Raw genomic sequence first — 21,402 nt, forward strand, 5'->3', positions numbered from 1 at the left:
CTTTGTCTAATCTGTCACAACTACATTATTATTTAACTATTTTAATTATTGTATTAACATTTATAGTTATGAACATTTGCTTTAAAAAAAAAATACCAGTAGGCCAGTACCGTTTAACTGTGTGAATGTTTTACCTGCCTGTCTTTTAGCATTACACTACATTTGAAACCATCCAATAAGCTTCTAATTCTTCAGTGAACCCATGAACTTACATCCATTTATTTCACCCAAGAACATGCTGCCTCACCTGCTTCTGTGTGCTTGCGGTGATCAGGCTGCTATCATCAGGAATTATCAGATGAAATAAATGCTTTGGCTTAATTGGTATAGATAGTGTCACAGCTGAGAGCTGAGAAAAACAGGGTTAGTGCATCAATACAGGGATTTAAATGGCATTTCTATTTTATTTATAGCTAAGTGCTCGTACTTACATGTATATTAGATAGATAAAAATGTAAAATTTATCTTAAAAATAACTGACATCTTTGCTCCTATTCAACCTATCTTGCTTTTGTATGCAAAATACCAATAGAGGGCACTAGAGTATCACAAGGTATCGGGCATGGCAGATACATTAGCATGACTTTTCCCACTGAATACAATATAGTTTCCAGCTAAAGGATTGGAGTGAAGAGTTCAGTGACTCCCTACAATGTGCAATGTTTCCACTCTACTGTACTTGATGATTCACTTTGTAAAAAAATGAATTTACTATTTTCCTTTGCTTATGATATCACTGACATTTGAGTGATCTCAAATGAGAACAGTATCTTCAGAATCAGAATCGGAAATACTTTATTTATCCCAAACTGGGACATTTTTTAATCATGTTACTGATTTTCCAAGACTTTTAAGTGTTCTTGCCCATAACTAAACTACACCTTTTCTCACTGTAAATCTATCATGACTCGCTTATAAAACAGAGTCATATTTGAATACGAAGAAAGAAAATACCACAACAGTGTAAAAAAAACAGTACCATTTATAAGTTCATATAGAATACATTATTGACATTTGTTAGCACATAATCATTTACATTATTGCAATTGATGCACATTTACACTATTCATACATTTTACCAAGGGACAATTCAAAATAAAATATTGCTTGAAATGATTTAACACAATCAGGTGGAAGGGGATTTCTAAAGTAAAAGAAGATTGAATTTAAATACAATTCTCTCTCAAAAATAATAGATTTAATAAAGGCATCAAAGACACATAACCTGTGGATATATGATTTACATTTTGGGCAACAGCACACATCAGTGAGTCTGTTCATATTGCGCAAACAGCATCAAGCTGTTGCTGGGAATTATTTATTCACACATGTTTTTAATCCTATAACCTTATATAAAAACAAGTCTTGACTGTCTTTCCATATGGCGAGTATTCTTGGCATCATATCGGGGTGGTCATTGATTGTCACCTCATAACACAGAGAGCAAGAGAGAAACAGACAGAGAAGATGTTTTCATCTGAAATAAATTATAAAGAAACACATACATATCAGAAAATGGCTGTAGAGAGGTACATTTACTTAGAAGTAATATCCTCAGCAATCAATCTCATTTCATTAGCAAACTGTATTTTTCTGGATTTTGGTTATTAATACTAAAGCATGAATGAACTACTGTACTTGTTCTCCCAGAGTAAAATTAGAAAGCTCTGGAATTTAAATAATTTTGGCAACAAACACTTAGTAACATTTATACACGCTAGTGTATTGGTCTAGTATTATCTTATAAATAAAACTAAAAGATGTTTGTCAATATGGCTTCCAGAGGGATCCAGACCCCAGGGAACATGCACTCAACACGTGGTTGAGGGGAAACAGCTGAGCGATGGTCCTTCCATTTTTAAAGAGGTGACACTATGGTTAGTCAGTGCTGAAATATCAATCCGCACCAGGGAGTGGGCATACTGTTCTTATGACTTAAACCTGCCAAACATGACATGTTGATATGCTGCCAGCTCAGTCTGCATTGTGTCCTGGTGTCCGTAAGGGGGTCCTGTGCCCTATCCTCACCAACCAAGCTAATCTTTCCTGCTAGTGCAGCTTTGGCTAGGTTATGTCCACTCCACTGTAAGTCCTCCAGCCTAGCCTGGCTCATTACTAGTAAGGAGAGAAGATAATAGGTGCATGTGTGGCCCTCAGAGGTCCTGGGGCAGGCCTGAAGAGTGTCGGGCTGATCAGGGGACCGTGGATGATGGCTGGGGGCCCCTGCGGCAGTCGTAGTCCCAAGGGTCCAGAAGCCAGGGAGCACAAAGCAGCCTGATTGAGGTGGTTTGTCAGGAACCCCGCTGGCAGGGCCTTGGAAAAGTGCTTCTGCAGGGCCAGTTTAGTCTGAAACCAAAGACACAAGACATATCGAAATGATGCATGCTGCTAACTGATATGCAATGAGATGCTAAGATGCTGATGATTAGCTGTCATAACGTTTACCATGTTCACTATTCTCTTATTAGCACTTAACACATCTTGATTACATGGTAACATCATTAGTTTTGCTTGTATCTAAATTAGTTCATACACATGCATATACATGGAACAACTAATCGACAAATATATATTTTACTTGATGATGCCTCTATAAAAAAGGTCAGAGTATTAAAGGCATGACGATTTACCACAGTAACTATCAATGTCTCTACAAAATGCCATGGCAGTCCATCAAAGATACGTTTTAACATAACAAATTGATGCACTAAGAAATGATTTATATATATATATTTGTTTTAAGAAGTCATTAAAACTGTAAATATGTTGACACTAGACCAGGAAGAGTTTATTATGTTCTTTCAAATGTATGTGTGTAACAAATTCTCACCGCTAAGATGGCACTGGGCTGTAGTTTATTATAGGGGGTAAACTTTGCCTTGACAGGCTTCCCAGCCAAACGCTCTTTGTGTCTCCTGCTGCTCATGTGCTAAAAAGGGGGCAGAAATACATAGTGAATCAGTCAGGACAGCACTGATTAGGATAACCGAATCGACAAAAAACACAAGTAGGAATCTTCAATTGAGTAACACAGAGGTTAGGGTTCCGTAGTAAATTCTGTCACATTTATAATATCAGGTTGAACCCACATACCTGCTTCAGCTGTGTCTCTGAGTTGACGGACACATGGCACATTTCACAGTGAAAAGGTTGGCTGGATACTCCCACCAATGCTCTAGGCTTGCTGCCCATTCGCTGCTTAATATGACTGGTGGGCCTGGGTGAAGATGGCATCCGGATCCTGCGTTGTGTCTGGTTGCTCTTGTGACCATCAAGCATCTGTTTGTGCTTAGAACCTGAATCAGCCAATAAAGAGGAGGACTGAATGTTAGAATTAGAAACTAGCTAACATTAAAGTTGAATTCAAGTTTTTTGTTTAACTTATCATTATGAAGTAAATATTGATTGCGCAATGAAATGGCTGTAGAATAATGACACCATCAGCATTCAGATCATTTCTGTCAGTCTCTGGGTTGCTCATGGGAAAATGAAGTCTCAATTTAAGGCCCACAAACGAAGAGGAGAGCATTGAGCTGGGCCTTTACTTATGAAGATAATAAAATCCTATAAAGTGGGCTCCATCGTTTGATACAAGATGGCAAACTCTTTATTGTTAACGGTAGATTTTATTTGAACATTTCACATAAAAGCCCTAAACATATACACTGAATCAAAAACTCCCAGAGAGATTTGCACCAGGAAACAACTCAAAGGAATAGCTAACAACTCATCCAAAAATCTTACAGATGCCAAGAAAGCAAAGTCTGATTGTAATATTTCTTCTACCAGGATTACAAAGTTTCAACACCTACTTACTTTTCAATAAAATCAACAATAAGCGTGGAAAGCTGCCTTTATCATAGCACTAAAACCTCGGTTTTTAGTTCAAATTGGAAATTCTATGGTTGTGTTTTGCTTTGGACAGTTGCCATGTTGCTAACAAAAGCTTCTTGTCCATTGGAGGATCAACAGAGAAAAAATATTCAATCTGTTGTGTCCTGGGTTGTTGGTAGCTCAGAGGAAAATGGAAAGCCACACGGCTGTCTTTGCAACAGCAGTGCCCACAATGATGCCAATTGGAGACATTAAAGGGGAAAAGTTGTCTGTTTCCACTTAATATTATCAGTAGTATTGTAGGACATACCACTACAGTGAGCCTCCAACTGTGAGCTCGAATTGACCGTCACTTTGCACGTAGGACAGTGAAGAGGTTTTGTGTCGCTCTTGGCCTCCTTAGCCTCTTCCACCTTCACCACCACCTCCTTCTCACCTCCCGTGGAGCTCGCCTGAGGGTCAGTCTGAGAGGCTGAACCGGACGCCGGGCTGCACCCCTCCACTGGAGGACTGTCAGAAGGTAGATCAGGAAGCTGAGAGTCGGGGCAGATTTGTTGGGACAGCTGAGGAGAGCCGAGTGAGGACAAGTCGGTGGGTAAGGGCTGTGGGGACAGAGTGGGAACCAGTGAGGAATCCGTGATGGTTTCTGGTTGTTGCTCTGCAGGCTGGGAAGAGGTACTTGGGCCTGAAGAAAGACAAATAAAGCATAAAGTTAGAGTCTGTATTACACTGTGATGTGTTTTTTCATTATAAGGTTACACGTTTGTAAACGCAAAAGCCTATGGAACATTTCTCTGTTATTTCTTTCTTTATATATTAGCAGTATATAGCTTCACTTAATGCGAACAGAAGTTTAAGTTAATAAACACCAATCATGTGGTTACATTCCATGAATTATACACAATTTATATATAAATAAATATTGTCTTGAGGTAAGTAATCCTTTTTCTTTTTTTGTGGCACTGACCTGTCATTTCTCTTTGTTATTTCTCTGAATGAAGTCCCGATAATATACCTTTTCATCCTCTAACTCTTCGCTCTTTCATCTTTTTAACATTTTTGGTACATTTTCCCTTTTTATTATTTTTTCAATCAATCTTCCTCTGTCTATGTCAATTGTTCGCTATCTTTGCTGCAGCTCCCTTTGTCACCATCAATCAAAAACCATGGCAACCCCTGAAAGCAACAAGCTTATCATTGTGTGGATGGAAGAAAAATGATAGGGGCTGGAAGAAAATGGGAGGGGGAAGATCAATAATTAAAACGAAAAGCTAGACAGAGTAAAGAAAAGAAGATGGAGACTTTTCCTTATTAAAGAATGAGAAGTGGAGTGACTAAAGACAATTGTGGCATGATCTATCATCATTTTTGTGTGGCGCAACTGAGTTGTATTAAATCTGGTCATATGCAAAGGTAGATACTCTATACCTCAGATTATTCACAAAGGGGTACGATAAAGATAAATATACCTTAGGTGGCCTTCAGTTTGTACTCTGACTAAGTGAACATGGTCTTCAGAAGTGTATTCTCATGTGACGTCAAATATCCGACTGCCCACACCTATTCCAGAGATGTATCGGTTCGTTGCACATCTTTCTTCTGTCTGCGCTGGGCAACCAAGCCACTCGCAAAGCTATTTTCAAACGTAGCTTTTATTTCAAGCTGACAGTATTTGTGGATTAACTGAAGAAATTATAATTTGCTAAAACCTAATCAATCTTTTAAGACTAAATGATTAACAGAATTTATTTTGATTCAGGTTAATCAAAAGCTACGTATTTGGTAGTCTGTAAACTTAAGGCTTGCTTTTTTCTATTTGTTGACCACTTAAAATTATTCTAACAGTCACTACAAACACTTAAAAAATAATTTAGCAGTAAGATCAATATTTGTTAAACTTTCTGTGAATCTGATGTTTTATTTTTTGCTTCTGTCCTCTTCCATGTCTGGTCTTCCCTACATTTACCCCGTTCTCTTTAAATATACTTTAAGTCAGATTTTGCCAATAAAACATGAAGGCACCCACTTCTCTTACTCTTCTCTTTCCCATAATGTTCTACTACACCCTTTGACATGCCCATTAGCAAAGTGACAACACATTTCATGATAGGAACAAGGAACTAAGTGGGTGTTGCATTGAGTGGAAATCAAAACTAAAAGTCAGTACCACCAATACTTCCCTCCTTAGATAGCATCTCTTTTTCAGGTGCTTTAAGGCTTCTCATCTTTGCTTGATGGGAGTAATTAACTATCTGACATAGCCAATGATAGCAGCACAGGTAATAGCTGCTAATTAGCCAGTTGAGTGACAGCTACCCAAGCTTTAGTGCCGCTTAGGTCTCTCCAATTACCACAAATTGCTTAGAAGATGGAGAGAGTTGCACCTTTAAAAAAAAAAAGGAAAGATTTATACCCGTTTTGTCTTTTAAATTTGAGTCTGTGGGCTGCGCTCCTCCTCCCATCATCCCCTTCTCTCGGTCTCTGTCTTTTCCCGTTGTGGATGGGCCTTGTCCGTTCTTCTGCCGGTTCCTCTGCGTCTCCAGGGCTTTCAGCTTGCGAGCATGTTTGTGACCCTTGTAGTGGGCCTCTGCCTGAGTCTAACACACACATATAAGGGCAGAACAAACAGAAGTGAGTGTACAGTACAGAGCCACTGACATGATTACATTAATGAAGGGGCAGCAGTAATCAGTAAAGTGTAATCTTTCCATCTGTTCCTTCTCTTTGGCTTCACATGCTCCCATAGAGTTCATGCGGTGAGCATTTGACTCGAAGGAAAAGAGACATCGCCCTTTTTGATCATCATCGCCGTCACGGTTGTGCACAAATGAGCATCAGATGATATCTCATGATCATCCTCTGAGCCCACTGCCTCATCTCCCCACTGATTCGTTATGACACAAAATGGCCCGTGTCCGTTATTATCTGTCACAGAAAATGACCTCAGTGCCTTCCTCAAATGTGAGGAAACACATTTGTGGCAGTGCGAACACAGATGCATGCAGATTTGAGATCCCATATTATGAAGTAACATGTATTCGACAAAGGATCTAACAAGTAGAAGTGCATGAATATAGAAACAAAACAACTGAAGCTTAGCACAATTATCTGGTAATCCATAAACAATTAATACTTCCACACAACATAGCAAATGTTTTCATTTCACATGCTCTACTTAGCCTCAGTAAACAAACAGCAAAAAATAAAGCATTTTGTTGATTCAGTTGTTTCTCAAAAACAAATATCTTTCATGTTTATGATCACTTGCTTCATTCAAGACAAATAAGCAAACTCTATCTGCTGGTGTGGGCCTGTGAGGCTGTTTAATGTTAATTCTTTGTAAGTAGATAAAGAAATATACAAGAGTAAATATTTCGTATTCATTGTAGTGTTACAATAGGACCTTGAAACCCCGCCAGATAAATTAAATCCAGACATTATTTATTCTATTTTTTAAACCTGTGCTTTTATTTATGTGATACGTCAAGTCTTCTGAGAATAGACGGGTTATGACCTACATTACTCTCTGAAGCAGAAACGTTTAGAAAGTTTCATTACCTGGAGAAAATTAAATTACTTCAAGTAAACAAAACAAGCAAAAGTCATAAAAGATGGGACTGGAGATATTCTAGATCAAAACCAACCATTTATTAATTGTACACATTTGTTGAGCCCCTTTTCCTTCATAACAATGTTCAGTAATATGCGTAACATGTAACATGAGTAACATGCTTAACATGACTGGCTTTTAAAAGGGAGTAATTTACTCTAGAAAGAAAACACTAAAGTATTTATGGGACATTTTTAAATATTTCTCTATGGGTTAATAACACTAAAGTATTTATGGGACATTTTTAAATATTTCTCTATGGATTAATGGTCTTGAGTACTGCAGACAAGGTAATGATGTTGAGAGGAGTTTTCATGAGATCTGTTAACAAAAACAAAACAGTAAACAGAACCTTCTCATCCTTTAAGATCACACTTTTTTTTCAACACAAATGTCGTTTTGTATTTTAAAGACACAAGTGCACTCCTATTGTCACATAGTCTGCATTTTGAACAGTGTAACAAGACTTGGAGGATCTAGCTTCACACGAGGTCGTTAGATAATTTGTCATTGCTCAAATTATCCAGTTTCCAGGCACACACTGTAGAGCCTCTGAGCTCAGTGTGCACAGAGTCATAGAGTATGATTCTCCCCATCAACACTTTGCATAAACCTCAGGCTGCTACACAAACAGAAAGGGTACCACAGTGAGTCAAAGTGTGTGGCGGGGGGATACAGGGCTGAGCAAAAGGGTGAACGACCCCTTTGGCTACGTTGAATTGCACACTAACCATTCAGCGTGATATTCAACTCAGAGGGATGAATCTGCTCCCATCTGCATACTGCCATACTATCTGGCATGCCAGTGTAGTATGAGTTCACCATAATGACTTAACAAGAGATTAACACGTGGAAAAAGTGTCCTAAAGATCCTGAGTTAGACACCTGAAGGAGCCTGTCTGCTGATTCAAGCTGCTTTATGCATTCTCACACCACTGATGCCCAAACTCTTCAAACAAAGCGAGCAACAACTGCCCGGGGCAGAAAATCATGTGCGATCCTTCAGGCTTGAATCTTTCATGCTTTTTTTCAATGATTTTAGCAGCAATAAAGGAATAATTTCAAACTCTTCAAGTCTTTTCTTTTTTTTATGCACACCGGTTATGTAATATAAACAGTGGAAATCATTTTCACAGCCATCCATCTTTGTCTTCATACAGAAGAAAGGTATTTGAAGTATTTTACTGTACTTTATGAGCAACTAAATACTGTTTATATCTTCCTACTATTGCCATTACTTGCATTTGTAACTTACAATTTTTAACAACTGCAAATATTAATTATTTTAATACATCTTAGCATATCCATATCTACACCTTGCTGTTTCTTCTATATATTACTATCTATGCATGCAACATGTACACTTCTGTTTATTCGCTAAAGTTGATTAAAATAAAATACCACATCTGAATAACCGATTACCACTAGAAAAAAACCACGTCACTACATTTTTGTGGTTTTAATTCCTCTCTTAAAAAATGTATAATGTAAAAACATTTTCCATTAGGTTTTTCTAGTGGTCTGGCTCTAGGGATGCTGGTCTTTTCGTCCACTGCTTTGGTACATACTGAAATATGTTGACAGCTGTGCATTGTTCATGGTTCATTGAAATAAAAACATAGTGACTCATAATGACCATTAAAATTCAGCATGATCGACTACTGTTACATTTATTGCTGTTGTTAGGAATCATCTTAGCTTTGGTAAAAAAATCCGTTTGTATCAGACTGTGGATTCCCAATGTTTACATTTAAATGACAACCTGAATCTTTGAGTCATATATAAAACACAAATAGTGTTGACTGTGAAAATTAAATCTACTGTATGTACTACACAAGCAGTGAGAACAAAATATGAAAAGTATTGAACTTATTTTGAACTATTCCTTTAGTCAATTTTCTCTATCAAGAGCAATTTCCAGCCACTTGGGGCAGCCCCCTGTACCTTACTGTAACCCGGAATCCAACTCCCGGGTGAACCAGCACCCTCAGCTCAGCTGCATGTGACATAGAGGGGGGGAGGAGACAGCCTGTTAGCTAGAAACACATTTCTTAAAGCAGCATCACTGTGTCCACAAGTACAGAGCAGAGACGAAGAAAGAGTAAGATAAGGAAGTGAGGGCGGTATGATTGGCTGGTGCCGTTGTCCTGCTGTCTTCAAGTTTTACAAAGAGGAGTCATTGTCATTCCACCAGGTTCCTCTTGACAATATAAATGCAAATATGTATAAACGAAATCCATAGGCACGGGAGCCAAATGAATAAATAGGTGTGATAAAGAGGAAAACCGCAATAGAAATAGCTGACTGGTTTCTATTGGTCTATTTAAAAAATAGAAGCTTTAGAAACATACTGATTTGACTGATACGGAGAAAAGCCCACTTCAAGATTGTTTTTGGTCAAAGAGGATGCAGGAAATATAAAATAAGCTGCAAATTTGTGGACGCTTGACTGCAAAAATAGTCAGAAAATGGGCTTTGGATCACAGGTCATGAGACAATAAGTGTTTTTGTTTTGAAGTTTAGCACAGCAGACTTTCAGGGGGGTCAGAGGATCTAACAGTCAGTAAATACTTTCAAATTTGCTTTATTAAACACAAATGCTACCCAAAATGGTGCTATTAACTAATGCCTTCATACATTCTGCAGGAAACAGATAAGAGTGATTCAAGGTGTTTTTTCTCACTTCCCTCCAGTGAGTTAAAAAGAAAATACCGACCTTCCTTTGAGCTTTTGTTCTATCCAGTTTACAACGTTCATAGGAGGCTCAAAGGGGAAGAAATCACATGTTATTCCCTCCGTGATATCAGGGGAAGGAACTGAATTGAATGAAGTGTCTGACTCACAGTGGAATTGAAGCGCAGGTGACAGATGTTACAGGAGATGATGGGTTTCTTCTTGGGTGGAGCCATGCCAAAGGTGTGGTTGATCACTGCTTTCTGTACTGGGTCCATCTATGAGGGGAAAACAAACATTTTAGTTTAATATGAAATGCAAACAGGCAATTTCAGTAAAGCATGTACCCCCCCCAAAAAAAAACAAAACAGGGACAAGTCAAGATGTTGGGGGCATTATACTGCTCTTAAGGCAGGGGTGTCCAAACTTTTTTCACCGAGGGCCACACACAGAAAAATATACGGAGAGCTGGGCCTCTTATAGAGGTGAATATTGCCTCACAAGTTAAGTTATAAGTTAGCAAAAAAAATCAAATGTAGGTGAATAATGCGCGATACTTTCAAATGGTTTAAGGAAAAAACAGCCTACATCCCATCTGTCTTTAGGGCTTCATTTATTTTGTTGGCAGCGCATTCCTTAAAACAGAAGCCTCAGATCGCTGATAATAAGAATAAATATGAAGGTTAAATTTGAAGCTTGTTATAGAAATAAGTTATTGGGCTTTTTTTCATCAACTAAGATTTGTTAGAAAATGTTTTAAATTCTAAATGACTGAATTTATTTGAAAATTGGGCTCATTAATATATTTTAACATATATATTTGAGAAGTACAATATAAGACAAGCAAATGTTTAATTTGTGGGCCATATTCCATTATACTTTTAGAATTTGCTGAGGGCCGATTCAAAATGGCCTGCGGGCCGCATTTGGCCCCTGGGCCTTAGTTTGGACACCCCTGTCTTAAGGCGTAAGAAGTCTCAACTCTAATTTTGCCATGACTTTGGGAGCGTGCTCAGTTCCGCTTTACGGCATTATGTGATGAACTATGTTCAGGTATTTTTACCTAGGTGCGAATAGACAATTTGTTTGATGAATTAGATATTCACGGAAAAAAGAAAGAATGCAAGCTGTTTATATTTTCAGAAAACAATATGCAGAAACTACAGTCTTAACTTAACCCTTTTTAACTCTTTGTCACTTCTTTTGTTTATGTGTGTAAACCCTACTGGGCAGCTGTGTCGGTTGATTCATATTTGCAGCATCAAATGTCAGAGAGGGTTTTTTTTTGCAGCCTCCCACATGCCCGATACATTTATAGCAGTGCTCTGACTGACTCATTAAGGGTTAAGCTAAATGTAGACTATGGCAGTCTGCCGCTTCTACATTCAGAGAACACCAAACATGCATTTTTGTGTGTGTGAGAGATTAGGGGTATATTCAGAATGTCTAGATGTTTTTGTTTTTTTTACCACTAGTAAATCTTAAGTAAGAAGTTATATTTAAAACAAAGTCATTTTTTGTAAAAAGAAAATCCTTGATATGAGTTCTGCTCCACAGCTTTCTTTTAATATATAGAGATTTTGAGATAACAGGAAACACAATTTTATGAGTCAAGAGATAAAAGGAAACATTTGGCATTTTAGATCTCTAAGCCACACAGCGACCCATAGGAGTTTAGTTTGATATCGGCAAAGATATTCCTTAATCTTTCCTTTGGTTTTGAGGAAACAAATGAGTGTTCTGTTCTGGGAAGAAATTACTTTTTGAGCGAGTATTTAGAAGAATTGTGATCTTTATACAGTCTGTGGGTGTGATATGGTTTCTTACTGCAGTGAAATTGGGGAAGAGGCTGAGCGGCGAGGAGCTGTTGACCCTGAGCGGCAGGAAGTGCTCCAGCTGGGCGTGAGGCCGCGGCTGCAGGGGTCGGCCCGGCAGGTGCAGCGAGCCCAGGAGAGGGTGGAGCTGGGTCTGGGAGAGGGCACCTGCAACAGGTAGGATCACACGCTTATTTTTAATACTTTATCCTGTAAATCTTTACTCGGAGTGACACACATTTCCCCCAGTATTATTTTCAGACAACCAAAACTGCACATATTTTTACACACACAAGGATAAAGACATATTTTAACTCCAGCATGTGAGATAAGGACTGTTTCCCACGGTGATAGATTCACTCAGTAAAGCTTTAATGACTTCAGTGGTTCAATAGATGGGGATAAATAATGAGAGTCTTTGTGTGGCCTTTTCCTGCTTAACAAGTCCATACTTTATCTTGACAAATGTCTCTGGCCTTTACAAACAGCAGTAGAGTGTGTAACTGTGATGCTCACCCATTTGATGTCTTCTTGAATATTTAACTTTACTTATGATCATCCTAAGTAATCCTATGGCACTAAAAATATCCTTCCACATGACCTCTCGTCTCATCCCGCTTAATTTTGGTCAGCTTAAATGCATTCAGACTACTCATGCTTTTGAAGAGCAGCACAGCCCTGACCTACTGTAGGTCTAGACCCAGAGTAAACATGAGAGCACTCACATTAAAATGCACAGTGTCTTACATAAACATTCGCTCAGAGTCCTGAGGTTGTTAAAAGCTCAAGTGTAAATTACAGACTGAATTAAAATGAATGTGAGTGAGCACTGGATCAGGATTTAGTTAATGTGAATGTTTTGTATGTATTCAAAATTATTATAATGTATTTTCAGTGTCTTTAAATCAAATGCACAACAGGTGAGGATTACCCTTTTTAAGGCACTGCCTTTATACATGTAATAAATACTTGGCAATATAAATTGAAATGTTGAATCATAAATGTGTGTTTTCACTAGTGACATACATAAGTAGTTTCTGCATGCAGGAGCTCAAATTGTTTAAATGACTCAATAGGAAGTTATTGACTCCGAATAGCTGATAGTTTCTCAAAGATTACATTATTCTTTTTCACTGCTGAAACTCCAGAAAATGATTTTAGGAAATACACTTTTCTTTAAATTATCCAAAATGCGAGATGAAAAATCAGGCACTTTGCAAGTAATCTTTCTTCTTGTTCAAAATTATGTACAGTGTTTTTTTTTTCCATTTCAAAGTCAGAGCTCTACTTGGTATGAAGTTAAAATCTGTGGTTACTGAGGGTAGAGATTTGGCCTCGGTGGGACGGAAAATGTCAAGGGGAGTTTGATGAGACAGCTGAAGGGAGCACTGGCTGGTAGGTTGAGACTTCTCAATAGAAAAACGGAATGAAATTAACCAATGAAGCCAGAAATATTAACATAACAGATGACGACTGGAGGAAGAGGAGAGATGATTCACTCACGTTTGATTTGAGAAGATATGTGAAAGATTTTCTGGGTGTGCAGCACCCAAACTTAGATTATAATAAAGTGCTTCCCCTGCTCTCTAAAGATGTAATACAGTCTTGAAGTTGATTTCATTTAATAGAACTGGAAGCTGCAATAAGAAAGTCATTTCCCCCAGTTTTCTGCCTCTCGATTTCAGGGTTTTATCTCTGGGGATGAGGCAGGATTAAAAGTCTTCGAGCATTAGCATGATTTTTCTAATCTGGTCCCATATTCAAAATGGTTCCTAAAGCCTGAGTGAGCGGCGCACAGAGGAAGGGGAAGGGGAAAGGAAAAACAACCTTTGCAGATTCAAAACAGGCTCAAAGAAATTGTATGAACAGTACTGCACAGGAAATACTTAAAACAAGCACATGACTTTAGAGTCATATAAAAAGAGGTTTAGAGATCAAAGACGTTGAATTGTTCCATGCAGGTTAGCCAGTGTTTTAAAATGTATATATTGATTTTATATGTTTGTTGTTGAAGCCTTTAATGATAAAAACAGCAGCAGCGTTGTGTTGGTTTATCATTGCTTACTGCTGCCTGTTAAGATTTGTTTTAAATCTGATATAACATACACAAGACTGAGAGTCTAAAGACGTGCTCTGTGATGCCAGAATTAAGCTAATGTTAAGCACATATTGTTTACCATGTTTACCATTTGGGTTTTGAGGTGTTTCATGCTATATTATACTTACCACTAAACTGAAAGTCAAGCAGTGGCTAATGGGAAACTCATTCAACACAATGAAAATTGAATTGGATTCAAAGCCCTGAATGAAAATCTTTGTTTCTACAGAGAAGAGAAGGATCTAAACAATAATACAGTCAGAATCAACTCGGTCAAACCACAAGAAAAAGGACCAACAAAAGAGGAAAGACTTCACGTAATTCCAAGACGAGATATGATTAACATGTGAAGCAAATTTGAGTTTTAAAATAATATAAGACAACACTACACACCTAATTAACTGAATGAAGCCAAGATATTACATCAAATAGCATAATATTACTTCTTTTCCTGTCCTATTTTAGCACTTTTTATATTGTTAATTCAGAAATTACAGGCTTTCAAGCATACTGTGTACTCTTTGGATTATAATTTGAAATGATTGAAGCTGATTATTACCATTTATCTGATCCTGCATGTGTAATGTTCAGTTGAGATCTCTGAGGAGAAGGCAAATGCACAAAAACACCCAGAGGTTACATGTGTTTACTGATTTCATTTTGTTTGTGATGAATTCCAATTTCATTTAAATGCTCCGCCAGGACCGTTCATGTTCCACTGATGCCAGTAATGTGTATTGAATTGCGTTACAGTTTATCGAGAGTGAATGACTGACTGGTGAGAAATGAGAGAGTGAAAGAGAGACAGAGTGAAACAACCACGGGCGAATGAGAGACTGTTTTTTTTTTCCTCTGCTGGGCCGATGAGCTTAATCTGCTTGTCAGTATGACTTTTGGGGACATTGATTCCCTCTCTTACACAAATCTGAAATTGATCTCATTAATCTCCCACGCATGTATTCACAAAACACAGCAAGGCAGGACGTTTAATTAACTGCGTTTTGCGCCAAAAATGACTAGAAACCGTCAAAATCTGTGAGAATTTGTACATCAGTCGCTCCGGATGGGATTTTCCTTTTTCATGATTCCCATTTTGTTTACATCCAGAGTGTCACAGAAAAGCTTCATCCAGGGACTTTGACAAGATGGACTAAAGCTCTGGTTATTTTCGTTTCATCCAATCACGTTGGGAATGTGTTAACCAGCACGGCCATGATTAGTTTTTTATAAATAGTCATTCATCACTTTAGAACTTCATGAACTCAATTACTGTAGCCTAAAATAAAAAGGTTGAGTAGAGGGATTAAGTCAACCATTAAAGACAGAAGATAAAATCAAAAGACCACAAGAAGATGTGTCTTCCCTTCTGTTTTGTGTGATTATTTTGATGGAACGAGGGTTTTAGAATTAATTTAACGATTCAACAGTAAAAACGTATTATTTGTTTTAAATAAAGCTTAATTTGATGCTTAAATTTGACAGAATAAGTGTGTTATAGAAGTGAACTTCACATGTACTGTAACCTTTTTCATTGGTTAGCTCATAAACTAGTTTGCCGAACATAACAACTGCGGGTTATAGCAAAAAAAAACCACTTTTAAATCCAATGCACTTTTGCTCTTTACAGGGATTACGAAATGTTCAATTGGGCGAGGACGGTGTCACTTTAGATTTGTCTTTTCTTTCTTTCTACAACAAGGCATTCCACATTTTAAAAAGGAGCCGGTTTCTGCTTGCTCTAATCACCATTCACTCTTTTTCTATGGAGAAAGATAGCTTCTTCATGGAAGCTGGGAGTGTAGGTCACAGCAGCCAACCTTCCCGTATTGAGAAGGGATAAAAGCTTATGAGCTGGAGAAATAATAGCACCTTGAAAAAAAACTGGGGGAAAGCTTAATCTCTATTATTTCCAGGATTAGTCTCTGGGTGACTCAACATCACAGCAATGGCAGAGGGAAGGAAATGGCATCTTTTTATGAAGGGCGGAAAAAAAGGGGGGATGAGAGGCTTTCAATGCGGCGAATCAGAGCAAAAAGCATCAGAGGAAAGGCAGCTTCGGTTCCTTTCATGGTGAATGCATTTCCAGAGATCATCTGTCTGAGCCAGGCTCTCTGTCTTCAGTCAAAAACAACATGGCGGAGTGGAGGCACGCTCTCTTTTCTGATGCCTGCCAACATCCTCTGATGAGTTCCTGATGATGTATGTGATGTTAACAACTGTTTATATCACTGATTATATGGGGGGAGGCATAATGATATAATATCACCATTAAAATATGTCCAATGAAACATTTTCTAGAGATGTCAAAGAACTTCTCTAAACTCATGAAGGAACACTATGTCTGTTATTGAACAGGGAGGCTATGATCTAGAGAAATGTATGAAAAAAAGCAAAAATGTAAATGAATGTGTGTATTTGACCTTAATATGATTTCTGTACCATTTGATCTAGTATTAGGGAGAATTTTGGCGAGGGGGAGGGAAGTCTGTGTGTTTGTTCTCTAAATAAACTGATAACTAAAACAGATTTAAATGTAATGAATTACTCACAATAATAATCAAATAAAACTGACCTTAAAATGAACAAAAGATCATCGTTATATTTGGATTTGTTTATGAGAAGGCTTCTAGCTCATGAAATGCTCAAGTGGTCCAGGCTAGTGTATCGTTTTTGGAAACCACAAAAATCTGGTAATGTGTTTACTTAATATCTGGTGTTGAGATCAGGGCCTTGACACATAATACATCTGAATTAGGGTCTATAGTTGACATAAGCACTGGCTAAAGAGCCTCTTATTACAAGATATTACATTTAAAACACACTTGTAAACACCTCATAAAAAACTACAATATGATATTTAGCATGACTATGTTGGACACGTGGAAGGTCTTACTATCACCAGTAATATATCATCACAGTATCAGAAAACACATTAAATTAATATATTTTAAACAATATACACATTAATCCAAGCAGATTAAAGAATATTTTTAATACACTATTACAGTTACTATATTAAGTGAGCTGTTTTCATTGCCATGCTCTAAATCCAAACATTAGGCCACTGCTGCACAGTGCTTTCTGTAGGTGCAGATCAGTAAATCCCACTCGCTCTATCTTCAACTAACAGTAATCTTTCTATTTGCAGAATGGCACTCAGTAATAACAAACGGTTTAATCAAAGGCAGGATTAGACACTGAGGAACGTGGAATAGAAATGCTAAAAAGGGTTGTCCCTTCTCTGACAGGGATTGGCTGTTAAGCTTGCAAAACACATTGTCAAATGATAAAAATGGAATGGTATGTTTTCCACTTCATAATAGCATGAAGCACACAGCTTCTCTGACTCATAAAACAGAAGTGGTTAATGCACTGCGCTTCTGCAGTAATGATGATGCTATTCAGTGCTTACACAACAGGCAGAAAGCTGGGCATTTATGATGATTCTGGAGGATGAATTAGCATCCATTAAAAATGCCATTGACGGCTCCGCTTAGCTCCCTCCTCTGGAAACAAAACGGTTGAAGTGAAGGCCTAATTTCCACGATGGCTTAAAATGCTGCCCCAGTCTTGCATTGTGTGGTCTTTAAATAAATCATCTTTATACTGACAAAGTACATTTAGGGCACGAACAGCGACCAACGGGCAAATTATCCTGCTGGCAGTCACTGTCTATTTAAATTCACACAGCTGCAGCTGGCGGCTTCTGCAGAATTTCTACCTGCGGGGCAACATCCAACCCAGATCAGGCTCCCCGCAGTAAAATGTCCTACTTTCAACTGGAGCACTGAGGGCCCATTTTCACCCCAGGGTCCAAAAACTTCCATTGAATTTGTTCAGGTGAAAAACAGGACTTGTGTCCTCAGGTCAAAGAGAAATCATGGGGTATGTTATCATTATTCTGCAAAAGACACACGCTACAACAGTCTTTAATGTTGACACAGAAGAATTACACAGAACAATTAAGATAGTTAAAATTCATTGCGTCTACAAATGTGATGCATATCTCCTTAAGCAGAATTTTATAGAGGAGACTGACTGGCTGCTGGGTACAGGCTACATTATTTGTCCACAGTTGCCACAGGCAATCATATTTAGTCTAATGTTTAAACTGGCACTAAATTAAATGTAATAACTGCCAATTTTGGTAAGTTTCTGGTAGCACATAATTTAAGATTCTCTCACTATGATCTTCCATTTACTTATCTAGTTTATGTAGTGCAGACCTTTTTAAAACAGGTAAACAACAAATTCAAATTTTATGCACAGAATATATTTTTTGCTTCTTTGACCATGAAGGATAAACAAACACTAGGAGATAATGTTGATCTGCTGGGAAATGAGCATGAAAGCACTATCAGTGCAGCTCAGATAGAGCAGTGTTTTGTTTCCTTTACCGACCCTCTGCCCTTCCATAACGCTCTGCACGTCTTTATCAAGCACACTTAAAATAAACTGCCACCATCTGCTTGAATTGAGATAAGCCTGAATCCAATCAGAACTGCTGAGCGGCAGTCAGCAGATGTGCTGCACATACTCATTGATATTTAAAGTCCGTTGCAGCTTTATCCGCACCACAAACTTAGTAATTAGCAGCTTTCTGTATGGATGCTCCACTCTGGCTGTCTGCCTAGTGGAGTGAGTTTGTAGGATCGTACATTAGCGTCTTGAGAGATGAGAATCACCGGATCTCTGCTTACTGGTGCATCTGGAAAGATGCTTATCATGAAAACATTAAAGAACACAAACTAGCATCAGCAGACGCATGGGGCTGCAGTAACAGTGATAATCCTCAATGAAAAAAGTTTGGAAAGTTGTATTCTTTAACCTTTCCAAAACAACAGAGAAAAAGAGTTAGGAGTGGATGAATCACTCTTTGTCTGCTCTTTAATTAGCTGAATTTGTTAGCTTGTCAGGGCTAACTAGCCTAAGCTAGGTAGCACTACTGCCAAAGTTGGGTGTATTTCCCCTCTGTGTGAAAGCCATTCTTTGATGCTACATGTGTTGTGAATTTGTATGAAACAAATTCACAACACAATTGGCGTAGTAAATCTTGAGTTACCCTGACTATGTACTTTGATAAACAAATACTAATAAATCAATATGCATACAATTTGAAGAAATCCTTCTTAGGCTCCCCTGAGATATTGGGTTCCTGAGAATTGGACGGACATAAATGCCTCCGGTCAGGTCACGGCCATCATCAAGGCATGAAAAGGTCAACGAGACATAAAAAGGTCACCAAAAATATGATTTAAAAAAGTCATCCTCGAGGGACCATGAATATCTACAGCTAGAAAATTGTAGTTCCAGACAAAAGGTCACTTTAAGAATTGTCATGGTAAAGTAAATACCTTGGGGTTGTGTTTGAAATTTGCACCCTGAAGAGAGCTCCTGAAATAATAATTAGCATGACTCAGAGAATATAATGTTGTTACACAGTCTGATGTTCATCCTCCCTTCTGTTTCTATGCTGTTTATCCATTACAAAACTGATCCTGCAAAGGCAAAAGACGAATAGAGTACATGCAACATTAAGTATGTTTGCATTCACTTGTAAGTACTCAAAGCATTCATTGTGATTGCACACAAAGTGAATTGGAAGATGCAAGTGGGCAGTAAAGAGATTATATCGTACAAATGAAGCAAGGTCAAAACATCTTTTGATTTCTGGCTGAACATCTTAAGGGTTTGTTGGCATAGCCATACATATCATGTACATAGCAGCCAGTTTACAGGTGTTTGTGGGTGAGTATAGTCGTACAATCTTTTAATTGCTGCTGCTGGTAATGCCTGGACACCCAAACTGTGAAAAACTCATCTAATTATTAAGTAAGCCTTGAATCCCAAAGTCAGACCAAAGGTACAACGTGTATCAACTCTCCTAGTCTTTATTTTCCACACAGATTCTTCCTGACATTTTAGAGAAAAAATGTCTCTTCATATTTACTCTGCATCTATGTTATACAGTTCCTCTGTAATTTTATTCCAATATATGTTCAAGTCCTTAAAAACAAAGAACAAACTTGTCTACTAGGGAACTTTTTTGTGCACATCTTATTAATTGGACAACACAAGTTATACAATTTTCAAAGAAGCAACACTGTAGGTGATGTAATCTGAAATGTATTATACAAAAAACCCCCGTCATTTTCCTTGACAGACAGATCCACGTGTCCTCCACAGACCTCTGAGATCATCCTGTCACAGTCTCCCTTACCGAATATCTTGAAGCTCTTGGCAAATCCAAAAGAATAATAGAAATCGATGGCATGCATGTGTCCAAACCATTAAAATGGCTTAATGTAGTTGATCTTGGCAGGCAGCCTCAATTCCAAAGCACATTTGGAAAAAATGTGCCCTCATTTTGATTCATGAAGTGATTCATTGGAAGCCTCTACATGTACACCTACAAGTTTGACACGATAATGGGAAAACCGTTGCAGACATTTTCATCTTTTAACAGCGTTTGATGTTGTAAAATTCAATTTTGCCACTTTCAAAATGATGATTAGAGATTTACTTAGAAACAGCTCCATTACAAAACATTTTTTAAAAGTACCTGGCTCTCCAAGGGAAAGATGTGCACCAACACAAAATGAAACGCATCATTTATAATTTCCTGCAACTAGTCTCAATACACAAAATGGCAATTGGTGGCATCATGTTTTAATGTAGCGTTTGATCATGGGAGTTGTTCATGTAGTCGAATTATCAGCAGATGTTTCGAACCTCTCCAAAACAAACGAGGTGAATAATACTGGTAAAAAAACACTCAATGTTTAAGGGGAAAAATCAATGTCGCTTCGATGCTGTTGGGCTGCACCCAAGTGTTTAGTGAACATCACAAGGTGACCGTGGTAGATAAGATGTGAGATGCCATCATGTGCGTTGCGTTTATTGATCGCATTGCGGGACAATCACTTGATAAGACAGTGGCAAGTGTTAACATTAAAATTAGAGCTAAAACTTGTATTTGGGAATAGGATTAGTTTAGAGAAGGGTTAGGGTTCAGCATATGGGCACTAGTAAATGAAACGTGTGTGTGTGTGTGTGTGTGTGTGTGTGTGTGTGTGTGTGTGTGTGTCTCCCACAGTCATTACCAGTCTAATCAAACTTACACTGTCAACACTCTGCAATGACTGATTGCAGCTGTCAGTCTCTGTTAGCAAGGTTGCTAACTAAAGGAGGGCACGTTTGTTATAACACACAAAACTAGAGATGATGCAACTTTTATCCATTCAGTTTGTATGCATAATGTATTGAAATGAGTCTGTGTAAATCAGCATTATACCTGAAATGATCAAATTAAATCACAGCGTATATGCTCTATGTAAAAGTGCAAGAAATATGTTTGTATACCATGAAAAGGT

At 38.0% G+C, this 21,402-nt stretch overlaps 1 protein-coding gene across 2 annotated transcripts in view; it reads right to left on the reverse strand.

Annotated features, from left to right (window-relative positions):
* Positions 1-964: 964 nt before the first annotated feature.
* The window catches only part of LOC134870484 (zinc finger protein 385C-like), a 58,077-nt gene continuing 37,639 nt past the window's right edge, over positions 965-21,402 (reverse strand). Inside the window, exons 3-9 of one of the 2 annotated variants that reach the window (XM_063892668.1) lie at positions 11,945-12,099; positions 10,288-10,395; positions 6,248-6,431; positions 4,271-4,519; positions 3,094-3,296; positions 2,831-2,929; positions 965-2,346 (exon numbers count right to left, since the gene is read on the reverse strand). In XM_063892668.1, coding sequence (XP_063748738.1) covers positions 2,116-2,346; positions 2,831-2,929; positions 3,094-3,296; positions 4,271-4,519; positions 6,248-6,431; positions 10,288-10,395; positions 11,945-12,099 — 1,229 coding nt within the window. In that variant the 3' untranslated portion in view covers positions 965-2,115. Of the gene's footprint in view, positions 2,347-2,830; positions 2,930-3,093; positions 3,297-4,144; positions 4,520-6,247; positions 6,432-10,287; positions 10,396-11,944; positions 12,100-21,402 lie in introns of both variants that reach the window. The other variant, XM_063892667.1, reaches the window with a different exon arrangement.

This window comes from Eleginops maclovinus, chromosome 10 (assembly GCF_036324505.1).
Source record: "Eleginops maclovinus isolate JMC-PN-2008 ecotype Puerto Natales chromosome 10, JC_Emac_rtc_rv5, whole genome shotgun sequence".
NCBI lineage: Eukaryota > Metazoa > Chordata > Actinopteri > Perciformes > Eleginopidae > Eleginops > Eleginops maclovinus.